Source organism: Sinohyriopsis cumingii, chromosome 6 (genome assembly GCF_028554795.1).
Source record: "Sinohyriopsis cumingii isolate HCF-2022 chromosome 6, ASM2855479v2, whole genome shotgun sequence".
NCBI lineage: Eukaryota > Metazoa > Mollusca > Bivalvia > Unionida > Unionidae > Sinohyriopsis > Sinohyriopsis cumingii.
The window spans coordinates 104,790,445-104,811,387 of record NC_142966.1 but is presented as its reverse complement, the minus strand read 5'-3'; the positions used below and the strand labels follow the sequence as shown (position 1 = coordinate 104,811,387).

The 20,943-nt window shown below is 36.8% G+C and overlaps 1 protein-coding gene across 2 annotated transcripts in view; it reads left to right on the top strand.

Annotated features, from left to right (window-relative positions):
- Positions 1 to 12,825, top strand: part of LOC149797626 (uncharacterized) — a 103,263-nt gene extending 90,438 nt beyond the window's left edge. For both annotated transcript variants that reach the window (XM_089962520.1, XM_089962519.1), the window contains exons 23-24: positions 1,508 to 1,706; positions 6,355 to 12,825. In XM_089962520.1, coding sequence (XP_089818646.1) covers positions 1,508 to 1,706; positions 6,355 to 6,368 — 213 coding nt within the window. In that variant the 3' untranslated portion in view covers positions 6,369 to 12,825. The remainder of the gene's footprint in view (positions 1 to 1,507; positions 1,707 to 6,354) is intronic.
- The last annotated feature ends 8,118 nt before the right edge of the window (positions 12,826 to 20,943 follow it).

Here is a 20,943-nt window from a genome sequence, read left to right as displayed (position 1 = left end):
ATTTTCAGCTTTTTTTGTGGGATACCAAAATCATGTCAGTGGTTTGGGATTTTCTTAGGTAGTTTCATTATCAACCAAGCCACTTTAAGCCCACCACATCCCAAGCTCAGTGTCCCAAGAGAATTAACTGATCCATTCACTCTTTTAGTCTTGAGTGGCTGAGTGGTCTAAAGTGCTCTCCGTTAAGGATCACTGCCATCTCACCTCTGTCTTTGTGAGTTCATGTCTGGGATTCAGCCAATGTGGGTATGTGAGAAAGCTTGTCAGTAGCTTCTTGTGGGTCAGTGGTTATTTCCAGGGGTTTTTGCCAGGTTCTTCCTCAACCATTAATGCTGGCCGCCATGTATAGCCTATTGTGTGCTGAAAAATGGCATTAAACCCTACAACAACAAATCTTTTAGTCTTAAGCTGAATTTTGGCTCATTAGGATCAACCTCTTGTGGACCAGTCCTGCTCATTACCATTATCTCACTATTACGTGATTTAAAATTAAAAAAGAATTGGGCTGTCATCACCCGTTTTCCTAAATTGGAACACTTTCAATCCACATACCTTTTTCCAACCCCTCTGATTCCCAAGATCTTGAAAAAGCTGATAGAATCAATGTACTGACCAATCCTGATTATACCCATGAAATGGGAAAATTCATGGATCAATGACTTCTTGAACCTAATAACGGAGATTTCCCAAAATGATCCTGTCTTCTCCAAACCACTTGAAACAACTGAATCTAGTTTATCACAATGCCAAATATTGCCTTTGAAACATTTTGTACAGGTGATAAAGAGAAAGGTAAATAGCTTTGGGAAAGAGGAACTCCACCATTCCTTTCATGGTTGTTTGATCTTCAGAGCTAAAGCAATGAGTGGGGACATCGTTTGGATATAATAGGAATCCAGACATTAGTTTAGAAAGGGTTTGTACACCAGTTGCTGTGTAATTCTAGAACCATATTTTTGGAGTTTATGGTATCACTATACGTCATTGTAAGTTTGCTTTCATTGAAATTATAACCATAGGTAAATGGCTATAGCTACCTTGTATAAATGGGCATATTGCAAAAACTGATTTAATATGACTGACATTGCTGGACATTATCACTAACAAAATGGCACAATCTGTAAACCTCATTATGTAAATTATGGACTTTAGTGAGTATATGGCAGAAAGATGGGACTAGAAAATCATGAACTGCAGTATGATGTGGGGTAATAATGAAACAAACCTTTTGAAGTTTTGTTCTTTCTATCTTTCTAAATCTAAAAGCAATACTTTTATGCTAAATGAGTGTACACATATATAAAGATCTGTGTTACTGTCATGCACACCATCTCGTGAACTATTGCCAGATGGATATTAGTCTGGGTTGGAGTAACCCAAGTACCACCATTGATTTAAATCCATTGGTTAATTCTATTCAGAGCATTTCAGATTGCCTGTTTTGGGGAAGGATAAAATTCGAAGTCAACTGAAAACACGGCAATTGACAATTTTTATTTCTTTTCAGGAGCTTTCCAGTTGTCAAGAGCAAGTGATGAAACAGAAGAGAACCATTCAAAAGCTGGAGGAAAAACTATTCAATCTTGAAGGAAAACGGCAATTTGATCCATCTAAAGCCTTTAGCAATGCAAAGGAAAATGATCTTAACAAAACACTTTCTCCATCCAAAAGAGAGAGCTCCAGGCCACGTACACCATTAAAGGATGGTGAGCATATCTTAGATATTCTGTGATTTGACCAACTTTGATATTTTTCAAGCCAGTTTTAGTGGAAAGTGAGACAGCTGTTTATCTCTTTGGCTTTAGTCTTTCGTTTTCATTTATTGACAAGAAGATAGCAAAGGAATTATAGTTCTATTTGCCATTAAAAATTTACACAAAATTCGCACATTACACGGTTATTATTGTCTTAGATTTGCTGTCATGGTAAATGTGGGCACAGCTAATATTACCTTGATTTTGGCTGCCACTAAGATCATGCAAGGCAAGTCAACAACAGTTTTACATCAACATTATTTAAGTGGACAACCATCAATATTTTACCTCTCTGGGTAACAGTAGTCAACTGCAGATAACTTAATCTTGGGAAAACAGTGGACACATTCTAATAAAAAAGGGTAATTATTCTGTGTGAATTCAGTTTGATTTCACTTATTTTTTGCAATCTGCAGTTCCAGTAGCTATGCCAGGATTTAACTTAATCTGGTAGCCACCTGTTGAACATGCACTTGTCTGGTGGCCATGCTAAACTTGATGTTTTGATTGTCTCTTGCAAGTAGACCAACTTGTTGGCCATCAGTGGTTCCCTCAATCATGATGTTATAATGTTCAGATGCAGTACCCTGCAAGAGATCTGAAAAAGGACAGAATATCTAATTTTAACCAACTTGTAAGAGAAATTTTGAAAAGCAGGGGGATGGCAGGAGTTTTGTTTATTTTTAAACTAGCAAAAGGCATGGTCTTTTTAGTTAGAAAATTTGCATTATGGTTTTGGTTCAAGTTTCATTTGCATATATATTTTCCTTGATGAATTTTGTTCATACTTATGAATCAAGTCTAAAACTAAGACAGTTTATTCTGCAGCATGCTAGCTCTACCTTTTGACTAAGGTCAAGGTCACATTTTACAGTAATGCTTTAAACGTAGAGTTAATATGCAGGCCTTGGTCGTTTTGTTTACTGTTTGTTATTTTTTGTGCAGTGACTGGTGCTACATGGTAGAAAATAGACCAGTAATTTCATTTGTCTCTAGCATGAATATAAATTCAGCTGTAATGTTGACATCACCAATGATATTCATTACCATTGCCACTTAGCCAAGTTTTTATTAGTATAAGATATTACCTTTAAAAATAATTTCAGGGTTGATTCCTTTGCATTAAATTGCATATTTTACACTGTTCATACTATCTTGGTCAACATTCAGTTGTTGACCCAGTGTATATCATTAATGGAATTACTTTTCTACTTTTGAATACATTTCTGTCACATTAACATTTGGAATATAATCATGCTACCTTCTGAATCCCTCCTTACTAAGGGACTGAAGTTTGTTTTATCTATCTACATCATAGAGATAAAAAAAGGCAATAACTCTTGCCCATTACCTCCCCATATCACCATTGGGTATTGATAGTCCTTAATCTTCACTGTTGTACAGTCAACAATGTACAAAACACTCCCATCAATCCAGCCAATAATAATGTGAATTGTAAATTTGGATTTATGTTGTGTATTAATAACTCCTCTGCAGGAGGTATACATTATTTTTGTGAATTTATTTACTTTCTTTGACTTTTGTCTACTTTGACTGCATTGTAAAAAATACTATTATTTATACATGTTGTGATTCATGGATTTGCGCACACTGCCTATTGTTCACTAAACCAATTAATAACATCCTGTTTTAGCGACTTATTACCTCGATGCATTAATGTATATGTTTATCCTTGTGGGTTTTTTTTGTGTGGTCGTTTCAGTGAATTCAGCCTGTGGATGAATTGTAATAAATGCAACAAGTTCAAGGCCAGTGAAGGCACATAAGAATTGTGCCCTATACTCGTTAAGAACCATGCAGTTTGTGCATGAGAGCATATGGACAATTGTATTTTGCAAAAGTTGACCAAGGTAAAGAAGAGGGTGATGATATCTCAGATCAGGGACCATACTGAAAGATCCATCAATCTCGCCAGGCCCGTGGCTTTATACTATTATTTATACATGTCTGTCCTAATATTCTACATCTACATACAATTACAGGATCTTAGTGATAGATCCATCCGTCTTGCCAGACCTACAGCTTCATCTCACTACATTAATTACAGATCTCTTAATAATTGATTTGTCTGTCTTATCATGCTTATGGTTACATTCAGTTGCAATTACAGGGATCTTAGTGATAGATCCATCTGTCAAGCCATGCCCATGGCACCAACTGGAATGTCTTTCATATGGCCAGTAACTGTACCAATCGTACTCTTGGCAAACCAGTCATATTTACTGATATGACACGTTTGTCTGGCATAGCCAGCTTGCCCACAAGGAAGTTACCATGACTAGTATATTGAGAATGACATTGTGTCATCTGTGCCAGCCATGATGGTTTATCAAGATATGGAAGTCGAACCAGAACAGGACACAACAATGTGAAAAGACTCAACAACAACAACCTTACTCAGATTCAACCATTAAGCCGACTGAGTTGAGCTTTAAGGGTGCCATCAAAGAGATACTGGATGTTGTCACTTTCATAATACCATCCACCCCCTACCACAACACAGGACTGTAAGGTCATGGCTTTGGTAGATGTTGATGATGAGGAAGAGAATCGATACTTGAGCTACTAACCCAGTTGGCAAAGATCAGGAAGATTAATGACCATCTGTCAGAAAGACTCTGTGATCTAGAAATGATGATGCCTTCCATACTCACTGCCCAGCTCTGGATAAGAATTTAGCTGCTGTCAATATGTCTGCCCAATTTTATATAAAGTGGACAAAAGAATGTTCACACCATATCAAACTGGTTCAGAACCTTATTGCCATATCTTCACTGTTTGATCTGACCTTGTTGCCAGTATTCGTATCAGCAGAAAAATTTGCCAACCAGCATGCCAGGGAATCAACAGTCCAAATTGTTCAGGTCATTAACAGATTAGCTCACCATTCAATAGTGAATGTGTTGGAACTCCTTGAATTATGAAACGCAGCAGTAGATTTTATTCTGCTGGGCCACCTTTTTATGCATCAGTTACAAATGATTTTGTTGGATTAATGGCACCCCTTTTTCATTTCACATTTCCATAAGGTTGATATCTTGACTAAGGTGCAATCATTGTGGTGCAACTACAGTTGGGTTATGATGGGAGTCTCTCTGGAGAAACTCCAACTGGAAGTGTCGGTTTGTACAGACAGTAATATGTAGAGTCCACTTGTTGCCAGACTTACAATACAGTCATACAGTCATCATCAATGGGGATCAAATGAACTGCATCTTCAAAATTAAAACTATCTTAAGTGCCTTTTCATTTCTAGAAAAATCAACTGTGGGGGGAAATCAGTCTTGATAATGAAGGACAAATCCATAGTAGAGACTTAACTCCTCAAACATGGGCATCAAATCATCTGACCTGAGTATGCAGGTTTTGCAGTTTCTTCATTGGTGCTACCGTCTTCAGATCAATACACAAATCAGATACACTCCCAACAGACTCGGTGTCCATAGAAAAGGGATTGGAATGTTCTGTTGTTTTTTCATTGGATTTTGTGCACTTTGGGGATGTGTTGTGATGGGAGTCGGGTGGGGGGCGCCAAAGTTTAACCGGGGGGGGGGCCAAGGGGGAACCAGAAGTTGCCCACCTTTTTCTCACCAGTTCTGAAACAAGCTTGAGCTGTGAATGCAGTCAATCAGTTGGGAGGGGTTATGTTCCTTTGTTTACCCACCCTCAGGCATAGTATGGTAAATATTACAGGAAAGGTGTCAGAATTGCAAGATAATTCTGATATTCACTTTCAGATGGTACAATTCCTGGTTCAGCAACTCTACTCGATGATTTCAGCTCATGAAATTAAAGCGATCTCTGTGAGCCTCACATTTGGTTGGAACATTTCAATTCGAGACATTGTAGAAACTGATGATGGGCATGCAACGTCAACCTTCTTGAGTTTTTATCTGAAGAATTTAGCTTTGCAGAGACAACCACCAAACCCAATTAAGCTAACATATCCTTTTATCTTTGTTGGATTTTTTTCCAGTGAATTTTGACAGTAAGATTTAAATAATTATCCTAACCTGATAGAGTGTCACAGAACATTTGACCATAGGCTGTGTTGATTAAATTAGAAGAGTGAGTTATCACTGACTTAGGGAATGCAATCTTTCTTCCCCAAATGGATACTTGAAGTACAAGTAGGATGCTCAGCAATCCCCCTCCCATTGCCAATTCTTCAATTATTTTTTTCAATAGTAAACATTTACCCACTAATACAACTTAAAAATGCTCCTAGCCAGCAAAAATCCAGCAGTGGCACTGGGAGGTAGAGTTGTTGCCTTTTGTCTATATGATATACACAGAGAAGACAAAATTTCATCTATTAGTAGTGCTGGATTCGGGATGTAGCAGGCTTATATTCCTAATGTAAATGTGATTGTGTAAGTATTCTCTGAGAAAGACAATTTACTAGAAAAATTAGTTTCCTACACTGCTTGAAAAGGAAAGTTGAGAGTCCTTTTGGTAATAAAAGAAAACATCATTCTTTAGTATATTTTACAGTAAGCTGACTCCATTTTGCTTACGATTATTTTTAGAATACACCAGTAAATTATAAATACATGTTCTTCTTGTTTTGTTTTCAAAGGCAACAGAAAGTGATGGACTTGTGCTCCACGTGTGATGCTGCACCAGTCTAGAGATATGTGACACAGTCAAGCATTGATGTTCAAGATTGACATCCCAAGATTCATTAGGACACATTACGAGAATGGCTGCATCCAGTTTCCCATGGTCAATGATTGATGTGTTGTCAATTTCAAGAGTGATGTCCATTGCTAAACTGTTGTGAAACATTTTCCTCAACACAATGACTCCTTTCATGCTATTATAAGGAAAAGAAGACTTATTTTTGAATGGTTACATCCTCTTTCCCATGGTGAATGATTGATGCTTTGTCAATTTCAAGGGTAATGGCCATTGCTGAACTCGGTTATGAAAGATTTTTCTCTGCACAACAACTCTTTATGTGAAAAGGAAGACTTATTTTTATATAATCAGGTTTTTTGTGTGAAATCTTTAGATTTATTTCAGCATAATGATAATGTTTAATACATCTTTAATCCTGGCAAGTATGCTGTGATTCGTTCACAATGGATCATTTGTAGCAGTAACAATGCAAGAAGCTGTACAGAACATACCCAGATTGTGTACAAGTTTGTTTTAGTCAACAATCAGAGTTTAGGATCCCACTTGTCCAATGTGTTGCTAATTAATAAATATATTTAACAATCATGTGATTCTTAAGGTTTGAAACATGTTAGACAAATCAATGAACTTTTCCTTGATAGCTTTGTCTCTCCCCCCCCCAACAACTGATGAAATGGTGTTTTTAGTTTTAGATGCATTTTACTGCATGATACAAGTAAGTTTTATATAAATTCTTTGAGACTGAGATCAAAAAAAGAAGAAAAAACTTGTATGAAATAGACTTTTTTTGTATAGTTTTATTTTTGTAGGGAATTATTGCATTTAGTCATTAAAATTCTTTAGCAACAGTACATTTGATCTACATTTTAAATCTTTGAATAAATTGGTGTTGAATGTAGAATATTGTACAAGATTCTCAACTTTTTTGCTGTTCCTCGCTTTTCTTCTGTCTTAAAGGATGTTTCTTTGAAACGAAGTATGGTGTGCTGTTCCAGTTGTGTTTGCAATAACTTTTTAATTTGCTATATAAGGAAAACTTTGTGGTTATGTGTTTGAGAACCAGATGGGATGTGGGTTCAGTTTTCACCATCAGATCGACCCAGATCAGCTACCATGGTGTGACATTGGAAAATCACTTTACTTGCTTTGGCATGTTATAACTCTCAAGGCATTGCCTGTGTTGTAAAGTACCAAAAAAGTAAGAAAGCCCCAAAATTCTTGTTATATGAATACTGTTTGTTACATAGTTGGTTGATAACTGCTTCTTTAAATTTTTTAAGTCCAATTTGATTTGAGTGTGAAATAAGTTTACTGATTTAAAAAAAATATATAAAAAAGAAAAATAATGCCAGTGCCATTGGTTGTACTGGACATTTTCGAGCGTTAAGAACCTGGAGGTTGGCAATGCAATTTACAAGATCTATTACATTTAGTGAGTCCACCCTACTACACAGATCTGCCAACCAATACAATTTGACACAAGTCTTCTGGAAATTATCCTTAAAATGTATACTTGTGGAATAATAGAAAACATTGTGTAAAGAAGTTTGTTCCATTAAAATCCAGATACTGGCTTGCCCGAGTCTAATTCAAGAACCAGGTTTCAGAATTAATGGAGTTGGTCAGGACATCAGACTGACTTGACTGGAGTGCCACATACACTTTAAACTGCATCTTTAGTTTTTCATGCAAAATGTCTGCATGATAAAGCTATTGGTTACAGAATTTTCTAAAAATTGTATCCAACAAACAATACATGTTACTAATGAAAGAGACACAATGCCTCTTCAAATCTTAAATAGCATGGAAGAATAAAAAGGAGTTTTCAGAATTCTTGAGGAAAAAACTGGAAGGGCAACAGTTGCATTTATTGGACATCACATGTTGATTTGAATGTGTCATGGCAGGAAAGATGATTGCCATCACCACGTACAATTTTTAAAAAAGCCAAGGATTAGGTCAAGTTGAAAATAGCAAGAAGGTCCATGGGGTTTGGAACTGCAGTTTGTAAAACTGTACTGAAGTAAATAAAGTCTGTGTTCTTTACAAAACTTTTAGTTCAAAATAATTTTTACCATCACCGCATTGGTCTCTGATTACACTTCTGAACATTTATATGCAAGTTTGTCAACTTACAATATCAGTACATGATATTTTTATTCAGCCTTATTGAAACTTGGTTTGACTTAGAGAAAAATATTGACTGCCTGATGAAAAGGTCTTGTCAGGGTTGGCAGGTCTAAATTTACTATCTGGTAGTTTCTAATGGTTTAGTAATATTGCTATGCAGATTTGTTTGTATACTTGCATGCACCTGTGTATAGAGTTTAAGGCACATCAGTACAATACTGCTATACAGTGCAGAGTAAATTTAGGTTTTTATAAAGAAGGCACATAAGGCAAAGATAAAATCCAATTAATTATAATTATAAACTGCACTCTAAAAATCCAAGTCCTTTTTTTTAAATTCCAGAGCAGCAAGAGTTGCCTCCCTCTATTAGTTACTTATGACTTGCACAATGACCCATTCTAAATTTTTGAGCCTGCCAGATGCAGTAAGACTTTACATACACTGCACAGTTTACCATTCTTTGCAGTGTGATGTTTGTACGAGTTAATGGTCACCCTTAATACACATACAATCAACAATTATAGTGGCATTTCTTGGTTTGTTGTTCTCAGGACATTAAAAATATTCTAAATATCAGAATGCAACAATTCACAAAAGGAACTTTAAAAGGTCAGTAAATGTTGCCCAATACATGTATGCATCCTTCCCTCAAAAGTGTTCACTTTTACACATGTATGTATATGACAAGACATAAAATATATATGATCCAGAATCTAATGTCAGGAAATAGGTCTTGCATCTAAAAAACATTTGTAGTATTTCATAAAACAATAAAGCAACACACATTCACATGTGGACTCACATTAGCCTCTTTTTCATGGATTATCCACTGGATATTTTGCCTAACTGACCAAACACTCTATTTTTGCCCCTGTGGTGGCCAGTTTATACAAATTTTCATTAGGTGTTTCCTTAATACATCCATCACAATAGGGTACATATTGCACTGCATATAAATATGATGGCCAACACCAAATCTGTGAGAGATGGTGTAATTAGACTGGTTGTCTTTATTGATCAAAACAAAAATCTCTGCTATGGATTTAGCTAAGGATGCAAAAATTTAAATGAATTAGGAATAATAAGCTGTAAAATAAGGATGTAAAAATTTCTGATGACTTAAATGTTTCAAGTTGTTCATTTGGTGACTCACCTGTGTTTCATAATCTTTAGTGACAAGGCAAATATGGCTTCTTGTTACATCTCCAACCAGTCAGTCATTTCAGTTTACAGATACTGATTTTAGTGTTCATGATAGTAAATAAAATTGGTCCTTTGTGTTTCTGTTATTGCAGTATCACAGCATCAGTTGTATGTTTACACTGCTATTGCTAAAAGTGTATGACAAAAATCCCATTGGTGTCTTTGATTATATCTTTTTCAGAACCCCAAAAAGTTATTTTAAATATGACAAACATTCAGCAATCTAATTCAGATTGATATGTCCAACGTAACAGAGATCTGACACACACCGATATGAGGTCATATATCTGTTGACCTTAAGATTCACCAGTCAGAGTTAGTTTCATATTTAAGAAAGGGAAAAACTTAATTCAGAACATAGAGTCAGTTAATGATTAATCATGAAAAGCAATGCTTTATCAAATAGGATTGTAAAAATATGTGGATCAGAAATTCCATTGATAAGCAGAACAAAAACCGTTATTGGTACCTGATAATTAGACCGATAAATCAGCCCTTCACTCGTGACGTTGATTTTCGGGTGAGGGGCTGATAACACTTATTCATTAAAAGCTGCAATTATCTGCATCCAAATGTGGCTGCACACATTGGTGTACATTTTATACACTTATTGGTATTTCTTGTGGCTGTGCAGCTACCGTCAGCTGTAGAGTTCTTTTGGTGACATGTACATTATATTTCTGGAGTATATCATACGTTTGGTGACTTGCAAGTCCACCTAGAATAGCACAACTATATGTCCTGTTGCCATTTTGAAATTCGCGCTTGATATGGCTGTTACCAATTATGGGTATGTGTCTAAAGTGTGCGCAGGTTTGTTCTGGAAAGATTTACATGCAGCAAAATTGCACATTTTAATGAATAGGTGACATCAGACCCACATATCGTCCATCATTATCAACACAGATTTGAGGTTTGATTTATTGGACTATCTGATAATCTGCTTATTACGAATAGATCTCGATTTTATTCAAATTGCCCTCCCCCCACCCATGGCAGAGTGTTTTTGCATGACCCTGTCTGCCTGTAACCCTTCATTTTCTAGAAGAAAACTTCAATTCTATAGCACCTACCTTTGCCAATGTTTACATGCAAGTTCTTGCCAAAAATGCATTAGAACTCTGGGATCAGAATGTCAAAGGTCAAGGTTCTTGACAGTGACCGAAAGAGCATGGTTTCTGCAAAATAACATTAGCTCTGTATCACAAACCTAAACCAACCTTTGTAGATGGCTTGTACTTGTAAGAAAAAAGCTAGTTAATTTGGTGGTCAAAATGTTGAAGGTCAAGGTCAGTGGCTGAAAGAAGAAAAATAGTTTCAGCACAAATATACAGGTTAGGTTACTTCACCAGTGGATGACAACATTGGGTAAGAAATAACCCTATAGATTTTGAGATCACAGTCACGATTCTGGACTAAAAGAAGAAAACTTGTTTTTGTAAAATAACTTGAGTTGCATACCACATAACTCAAGCAAAGTTTGTGGACATGTTGCACTTAGTTACTTAAGAGACCTATTGATTTTCCTGTCAAAAGGTGAAAGGTCATTGTGGCTCAAGGAAAAATAACTTGTTCTAACGTAGCTTACATGACCAAACTGGATTAGCATGCACTGAGCATAATAAGGAAACAGATTTTGGTGGTCAGAGGTCACATTCATGTTTAAGAAGTCTAATAAGAAATAGTAGTTTCTCAACATTAAGACTGGTTCAAAACCACAAACCTTGAACAAAGGCTCACGTCATTGAGACTCATTGGTTTATTATCTGTAGAGTCAACCGTGACCTACTTGTGCCATCATAAATGGGTATTAAGCAACAGCCTGATGTATAGTGTGAAATTCACAGTACTCTTGTAAAAACAAGGCCAATGAGGAACTATTATGCCACCCCTAATCAGATGTTTCAAAATTAAGTAGCATAAGCAACTTACAATGCTAAGAAATGTCCAAACTTTGTCTTAAATGTAAGATGAATTACTTTTAGATCAAATTCTTCATCAGATACTTTACTGTTTCATAATTGAATAAGCTCTATTTTTAAGCCTTATACTTTACTAATTATAAAAATGACAAGTGTTCTGTATTCTTGATCAGTCTTGTGCTTCTTGACCAATTTTTTACTGCATATTTTTAACTTAATAAGAAACTGGATCAAATATGTATTCATATATACAGTGTTTGACCTATTGAAAAGACTTGAGACCTCTAATTGCATGTAGCATGTATCATATTTTGATGAAGCCTTGTCTACTTGTATTAAGGGAATTTCATCTGTAACAAAGCAGCTATAAAACAGAGCCACCTGCATTTTAAATTCTTGAAACATGAAGCTTTTATTCTGAAACAAAAATGTGGAACTAGAGTGTATATTAAACCTAAAAATCTCCCCACCCCACCCCCAAATTGTGACCAGCGTCATAATAAATAAAGGATGCCTCTAAATTTAGCAAGGTTCAAATTATCAGACCTGTTTAAAATAATACTGGTTTAAATTTTGTTGAGTAATTAAACTTCTCATCTTTATGAAGAACAATCCTATTATAATCTAAACAAATTATTCTAGAAGCAATTAATACAGTAATACTATGAATTTATTCAGTTTTGTTTTCTTAAAGGACATTTTTGTACATCAGTGTAAATTTTTGGAAGTAGTTTTATTGTTTCCCCAGTAGACATACTGTTAAATGGGTCTTTAAATTCATGGATTGTTTCAACCATTAAATCTATGAAAATTAGTACCAAAAGAAAGTAGTGAATTTACTGTAAATGGGATGATTTTTTTAATAGGATTATTGCTAGAATCCAATATTTTAAGTTTCAATTAGTTAATTTAATTAAATATGATAGTGTTGTTTAATTTCTACCTCCATTTAATGTTCCTAGTGTATTTTCTGTAAATGTTTGCCATGGGAGATTGTGTTGTAGTGGAACATTATATTTCATTTAGTTTGCATTATTTTTTCTATCATAATGATTACCTCTTTTTTTCATTAGTTTTACAAAATGTTTTAAGGTTAAACAAGGATGTAAAATATACATTGATATTATATTGTAATAAAAATGCCAGCTTGAAATGAATCTTCCATTTGTTTTTATCAGATATATAGATTAGAAAGAAAAACCTACCCCATATTATTTCTTGCTTCTACCACATTTCATTGAAAAGTGAGCCATACTCTTAAAAATTGTTTTCACATTGTGAGAATGAATAAGTGACCAATAATTCTCAAGAATTCATCTAGAAGCTAAACTAAACATGAAGATAATGCATGCTTGTACAGCATTAAAAAAAGAAACATTCACAAGGACCTAAATCAATGATCTAAATAGCGAGTTCCAATTTAATCTGGATGCCACTGAATTGTTAAACTTGATTAATATGGTAATAAGTGGTGATTGATAGAAACATAAAGCATCCTTGGTAGTAAGGATCCAGGTTAACAAAATCAGTTAGTACTTGTTATCAAAAGTGTCTAGCAATGACAAAGTGTTATCAATCATTGCTACAAATTTAGTCAGATTTTGCACAAGCCAATTAAAAGGGTTTTTGTAAAGGCATTCCATTTTCCCATGGAATTAAATGACTTGGGGCTCTGTATGCAGGTAAGTTGGTTTAGTTGGAAAGATAAGACAGATAAGTTGATTTAGTTGGAAAGATAAGACATCATCATTTAAGTATGATTAACATGTCAAATTTTAGGTCGTTGGCACAAACATTTTTGTCAAAGTTTACATTTTGACAGGAGACATTTATTGTTCAAAAGATCAGAAAGTTTAAGAGCAAAGAATTTGGGACACTTTTTGCTCCATATTAGAGATTATTCATTTTCAATTACCAAAGTGAAAATCATGTATACCCATATTCTTTGATTTTTCATTGTATTAAGTGCACCTCTGAATGCAAAAAATGTTGTAGAGTTTAACGCCATTTTTCAGAACATGATAGGCTATACATGGCGGTCAGTATTAATGGTTAAGGAAGAAACCAGGAAAACCCCGGAAAGAACCACCGACCCACGAGAAGCTACTGGCAAGCTTTCTCACATACCCACATTAGCCAAATATGAGACTCGAACCCACCCAGACAGAGGTGAGATGGCAGTGATCCATAACGGAGAGCTCTTTGGACCACTCGGCCATTCGGGGCCCTGCAAAAAATGTTATGGTCCTTCAAATCACATGTAGAATTATTTGAACCCAATGGTGCAGTGTACAGTTTAAGTGTGTCTTGAGAGAGAAAATGCATTGTTTGCTTTCCATATTATTGTTTGATAGTCCTTGAATTGATAAGAAATTTCATGGAAAATATAGGTCCTGTCTACTTCTGCTAGATATAAATGTTTTTATTTTCAAATGACCTTGACCTTGCATGAAAGTATGACATTGTGCAGTCTAAGTACCTGTAGAGGCTATCACCCTGCAGAGAAACTTAACCAAAGATTTAAGACTTTCAAATGAGATTGATGTCTGAGGGTCATAGGTCTGGTGGTGATGCATGGATAAATGACAGTTTCCTGGTTCAGCAATCCAAGTATGATAGGTCCTTCACAGGGTTTGGCAGTAAGGACCATACAAGAATTTTAAAATTTTAAATACTAAAATTTTAACTACTGTGGACATAGTGGTTAACTCACTTCTGTCTGTGTGGGTTCGAGTCTCTGGTTCAGCCAATGTGGGTACGTGAGAAAGCATGCCAGTAGCTTCTCATGGGTCGGTGGTTCTTTCTGGGGTTTTCCCGGTTTCTTCCTCCACCATTTATACTGGTCGCCATCGTGTGCTGAAAAATGGAGTTAAACACCAACACCAAGACCAACATAGAGGTTGACAGTAATACCCATGAATTTCCTAAGCTGAAACAGGCAAGAAAAAATTCAAGGAATGCAGTAATTTGCTCCAGGCACAGAGGTTCTGATTCCCTCATTTTGCCTGCTGAGATATCAGAGCTTCTAAAGGACATCATTATATTGATACAATCATGCTTTATTACACTGTGTAACAAATTTTTGTTTTTGGGTAGTAAGTGTTATTTCCTAATTGCTTATGCCTCAGAAGTATAGAGAATGGCTATTATTCCCCACAAATTTTGCTTCTGTGACCAGGACAGCGATATTTTGAAATTTACCTATTTTCCAGAACATTCCAGATAGAATCAGTGCTAAGTAAACTTGGAGTAACTTTTAGAATTTTCCATTAATATAAATAGTAGTACAAATACAGGGGCCTTAAGCCCACCAGTTCAGTTGAGTTCCAGCTGCTTAAGTGGATACATATCTGCATTTTTCTGAGATGGCATCAAGAGGCTGCAAGCATCTGGCAGACGCATTTAGCTATGTCTGTGGCCAGTTTATCAAGACGAGTGAAAAAGTACTCCGTGGAAGCATCTGTTAAGATGTGTGAGGCCCACAAGGCATATTTCAGCATGCCTGTCAGGGATCAAGACAAACCCTGGGAAACTCATTTCACCATCGAGCACTGCAAAAAAACTCTGGAAGGTAAGATGGATAAATGTTAGTTATAAAATTTGCTTAACATTTTTAAAATTGTAAAAGTTTTTAATTATAAAATGTTTTACAATGTTAAATGTTATTGAAAAAATATATCATATATGAAAAATGTTGTGAGAATCTCTTACACATTAGTCATTGATGAAATAAATGTATTTTTGCAGGATGGTACATAGGGAAAAGAGAGCCATGAAGTAAGCTATCCCAAGAATTTGACGGGAACCCACTAACCACTCAAGCAACTGCTACTTCTGCATGGTGGACATTTCCAAACGTCGGACTGGCAAGAATGCATCTGCAGGGTTCTTAGGGTCTTTGAAGGTCTTTGACAGTTTAAGAAAAATGAGGTAGCATTTTCAAGGCCTTGAAAGTTTGGGAAAATTTAGCAGATTACCCAGAGGTCTTTAAAAGTCTTTGAAAATAGAAATATACCCAATTTTTTAAATTTCTTTCCATAAACACAAATAAAATTGTCCAATGTTGTTAGATTTGGATGTAGTCAAGTTCTCCTGGTTTCTTTCTTTTGAGTAATTATAGTTTGAATTTCATCATTAAACAATATTTTAGTATTTTGCATTCCTTGTTTTCTCATATAACATAACTTTTATTAAAAATGGTCGTGAAAATAGGTCTTGGAAGTCTATGTTTGTGGTCTTTGAAAGTTTGGGAAAAGTCTTTGAATTTATCATTCAGAATTCTGTATGAAGCCAGACCTGCTATCACGTATCAGGACCTTCCTTCATCCATCGTCTCGGTGCCACACTGCCCTGAGCTCCCCGTACCCACTCTGGAGAGAGAGAGCAGCCATATTTAGAAGAGCGCAGTAAGTCGGAGAGTGAGGAAGACGTTGTAGATCCAGATGACAATTTCAGAGGTGGAGCTGAGGAGAGAAACCCATACTACCCCAACCAAAAGACCTCAACGACTTGATCAGAGATCTTGGTCTCACCAAGTCCAATGCTGAGCTTTGATGCCTAGGCTCAAGCAGTGGAACTTGTTGGATGAAAGTGTGCAAGTCGCGGATCAGGGGAAGCATCACCAAGCTTTGTCCAGCTTCCAGTGGCGTCGCTAGGGGGGTGCGGGGGGTGCGGACCTCACCGGGTGACACCATCTCAGAAGGGTGACACCAAAATGAAAAATTGCAAATTTTACAGAGCATACACTGCTCGGTCTAGTCGGATTTCATAAGCGGATAACCGATCATAGTTAAATACATGACTAGCAGGCACAGCAGTGGCGTCGCTAGGGGGATGCGGGGGGTGCGGACTGCACCGGGTGACACCATCATGACATTACTAAGGATTCTGTATGGTCTGTTACGGAAGGAGGACCATGGGGGTGACACCATGAGCTACCGCACTGGGTGACACCAACCCGAGTGACGCCACTGCCAGCTTCTTCACCCATCAATATGGGCAATGCTTCAGGCACAATGTGACCAGTCTGTTCGAAGCAGTCGGAATCGCCTGTAACCAGAATGAGTAGCGCTTCCTCTCTGACAGCTCATTCAGGAGCCTCAAAGTCGTGCTGCTCCATAATGGGAAGAAGTACCTGTCTCTTCCCCTGGTTCACTCTATGCACCTCAAAGATGGGTGGTGCTTGGTCGAGATAACAAGATAGTAGTGAAAATGGTAGTGTTAAGACATGTAGAAGATTGATAATAGTAATAGTGGAAAAGTGAAAGAATATCAAGCTACATTTTTTACCCTTCAAGAAAAGATCAATTTGGTTACTATGGCAGTGACAAGGTAAGTATACCTCAACTGGCATAAAGAGCACTAGGTCCTAACTGAAGACTGCATTAGAATGTGATGGTGGATAGCTCCTGCTTGTAGGATGCCAAATCAGGAGCTTACGAACCAGTTGCTAGTAAGTTGTTCCATGTCTCTGTGGTATGTGGCAAGCAGCAGAAATTGTAAGAATTTGTGAAGATATGTGTCTGAACTTGCTGTGATTAGATGTGGTTCAGTTAGATACTGGTGTCAAATATTTGTCTATAAGGGTTTTGATGATCTTGAACAGCATGGACAACTGAGCCTGACAACTACAGGAGATGATCCAGCATAGCTCTTATATCTGTTGGTGGTATGTCTAGCAGCCCTTCTCAGAACCACCTCTATTTTTTTGTCTGGTCCAATCATGTGGGATCCACTTGGCCACACATTACACAATGCCAGGTCACACAAATGACACGAGGTTTTTTTTTTAATTCCTCACCACTGACTTGCAGGTTCCACTGTATAAAACCAAGGATGTTGTTTCCTGTTTCATCGTCTTATTGATATGGCATTTCCAAGACAGGTCTTTAAAGAGATTCACTCCAAGATACTGTTTTGAATCGTCTGCAGTTAGGTTGTACCCCTTCAGGGTGTACTCAGACAGGATTGATGATGTCTTTAAGTAAACTCAAAGGTTGCTACATTTCTATGGATGGAATGACATAACCCAGTTTCTTTCCCGAATTGCCAGTCAATCCAGTTTTTTTGTGTGTGTAAGACCTTGCCGTCCTGGAGATAATTGATTTCTGAGTAGACTACGTTGTTACCTTGATTTAATGCTAAATGCTAGGTCACTAATGTACTCTAGGAGCAGGATGGGGCCCAACATGTTACCATGAGGAAAATCTCTGATCCATTTCAGAGCATTATCCTTGCCGGCATAGTGATCCAACTTAAAAGGAGTCATTGATGGGGTGACACGGTCAGAAATCTTAATAAAGTCAATAGCTGCATGACCGTACTGCTTTCGTCTGTCTAAGGATCTGGCAAGCTCACGGTTAAAGGTTGTATTTCACGGCTTTGCCGGGTACAGAAACAGAGATAGTGGTCTGTTAGGGTGCAGAAGTGTCCAGATGATGGCCGACCATGATGTGCTCAAGCATTTTGCAGTAGATACATGAAAGGGAGACAGATCGCTAGTTACTGACCTTGAACCTTTCTCAGTTTTTAAAGATTGCCTTGTCTGTTTTCTGTACATCAGGAATTGATCATGCTCAGAGGCGCTTCTGGAAAAAATGTCACAAGTAAAATTATGCACATTGTTCTACTATATCTTTCACGATCCTAGCTGGAATCATATCTGGTCTAGTGGCTGGCCTTCTGTGCGTTAAGCTTTCCGTAAAAAGCTGTATACACCTTTTTGTGGTAACTTGAATATCAGGCACAAAGTGGTATGGTTCTCCTTGTGGACTTGACATCATTTTTGTCCTCGCACTTGAAAACAGACTGGTATTGCTGATTAAGTATGTTGGCCATGTTAGATGCCCTCAAATGTAGTTTCCCTTATTCTTTGGCCGGGGGGGGGGGTATAGCACCATTGAAAGTTAGTTTCTGTCTAAATTTTGTAACCATCAACATGAAAGCAGAAACAGGTTTTCTTTCCTACAGGATTTGGAAACCAACAACCACCAACCAGTAGTTAAAGAATTTTCGTAAACGTATACCTTACCCTTTTTATGATGGTGTGGCAAAGTGTTCTGGGATGTTTCTTACCAATATCTAAAAAAAAGCAAGAAAACATTATCTTTTATAAGGTTTGCATCCAGACGTATTTTATTTTTCATAGGTAAAATGGCAAAGCACCTGGAATGGCCCTACATTGTAAGACTCCTCCCGTGTTATTGTGTTTTTAAGGGTTACCTAAAAACAAATATCAGGGGATGCGTCTTGCATTGTAGAACTACTCTACTAGTAGCTACGATGTCGTAGCCACGACGTGACTGAGGCTACGATATGACCCTATACCTTATAGTGGAACAAAACAAAAGCTATTGCCAAAGACAAAAAGATGACCGTATTAAAAATAAACTGCCTAAAATATGTTTTTCAGGAATTGTGGCTAATTATACGGTTACTAAGTCTACATGAGATAAATTATGGTATGTTTACGCTAACCATATGCTGTCCACCATGACAGATAACATGAGACTCTCACCTTCATTAATTTTTTCAAATAAGGCTTGCTACGCCATATATGGATATTCTACGATACATTGTTCAGTGCATGACACATTAACTACGATCTGTTTATATATGAAATAAAGCAGCAATGTCCTTATATGGCACATGAAAATTATATATATGAAATAAAGCAGCAATGTCCTTATATGGCACATGAAAATTAGAGGCAGTAAATTTAAGTAGTTATGTTGAACTAACAGTTGAGAATCTGAAAGAAAATTTTGGATAAAGAAGGTAAACGATATGTTGGACGTATTTCTACAACGATCTGCGGAAGTTCTGATATTAAATATGAGGACTGTTTGATACGTACGTTCAAAAGTTTTGAAAGTAGGTTGAAAAACTGCCGGGTAGGAATAACGGTTGATCCACACATAGACTCGTGTTTTCACCCCGTCCACGAAGTAGGGGTACTAATATTAGTCCTACTACTGGACGAGATCTAAACTAGCAGAAGTCGAAAAAAGGCCACATACTCACACATGGCTCAGAAAATGACTGAACTCGTCCAGTCAATGTGGACTCCAGGAAACATATCCCAGGTTTATAAGGATGCATCCGCTGTCCACTTGTACAAGCGGAAAAGCAACAGACAATCGTGGCATATCCTTGCTGTCAGCAGCCGGCAAAATCCCTGCAAGAATATTACTAAATCACACTGTGCGTCACGTTCAATAAAGGCCTCCTGCCTGAGAGCCAGTATGACTTCAGTAAAGAACGATGGCTCATAGACATGATGTTTGCAGCTAGTGAATTGTAGGGAAAAGGCCGGGAACAAACTGTACACAACATTCGTCTGGATGACAAAAGCCTTAGATAGCTGTGGGGTCTTCCGAAACATAATGGCAACATTTGGTTGCCCCGTGAAATTCATCATGATGATTCGGCAGTTCCATAATGGCTTGCTCGCTTGCGTCGTGGACCAGTAAGTCATCTGACCCATTCCTAGTCAACGATGGTGTCAAGCGAGTTCGTGTTAAATATTAATATAATTAAGATTCCTCTTTAATATAATGTGACTTTTTTTTACAGCTATATAAAGTTTTATATTTTTATTGTTTCTCAGACACTTTGAGCACTTCAAAACTGCATTTAAGGAAGCAAAAAACCGTTTCACCGGAGTGAATGGCGTATTTCTGTATACAAATCAGATGAAATAGTGTCGGATTCTTTTATATCTTGCGCTGCCGATTTATCGGTGGAATATTCTAAAAGCAGCTCGTTTGTGCAATTTTAAATAGTTATTGTTAATGAGAAATAGTACAAATAACAAGACTGAACAAAGCATTAAAAATCAGTGCTCATGTAATAAAATTTGTTTCGTCAATGTATATTATTCTAAGTACGCTAGTGCTTGCATTAGATTTAAAATGTATATTGTACTATACATTGCTAATAGTACTAAATCAAACTTATACACCAACAAATTAAGCTGGTGTCCTGCCAAATTCAAATCTGATTAAAATCCGATCTCTAAAGTCTGTGTGGAGATATGATGGGCAACAACAAGAGGCAATGTTCTGTTGACCTTGTGATTCACCAATCAAATCGCAACTTTCAAATGTCTAAAATGAACAACACTCTTCGAATCATATCGTTACTAACGATAACTCTCCCCAACATGATATATAATGCTTTACATGATTAGCTACAACAATAAAATGATTGGGATTTTCAAAGGGTATAATTTTTTTATATCGATGTCTGTCAGACCTACACGTTGGACTGT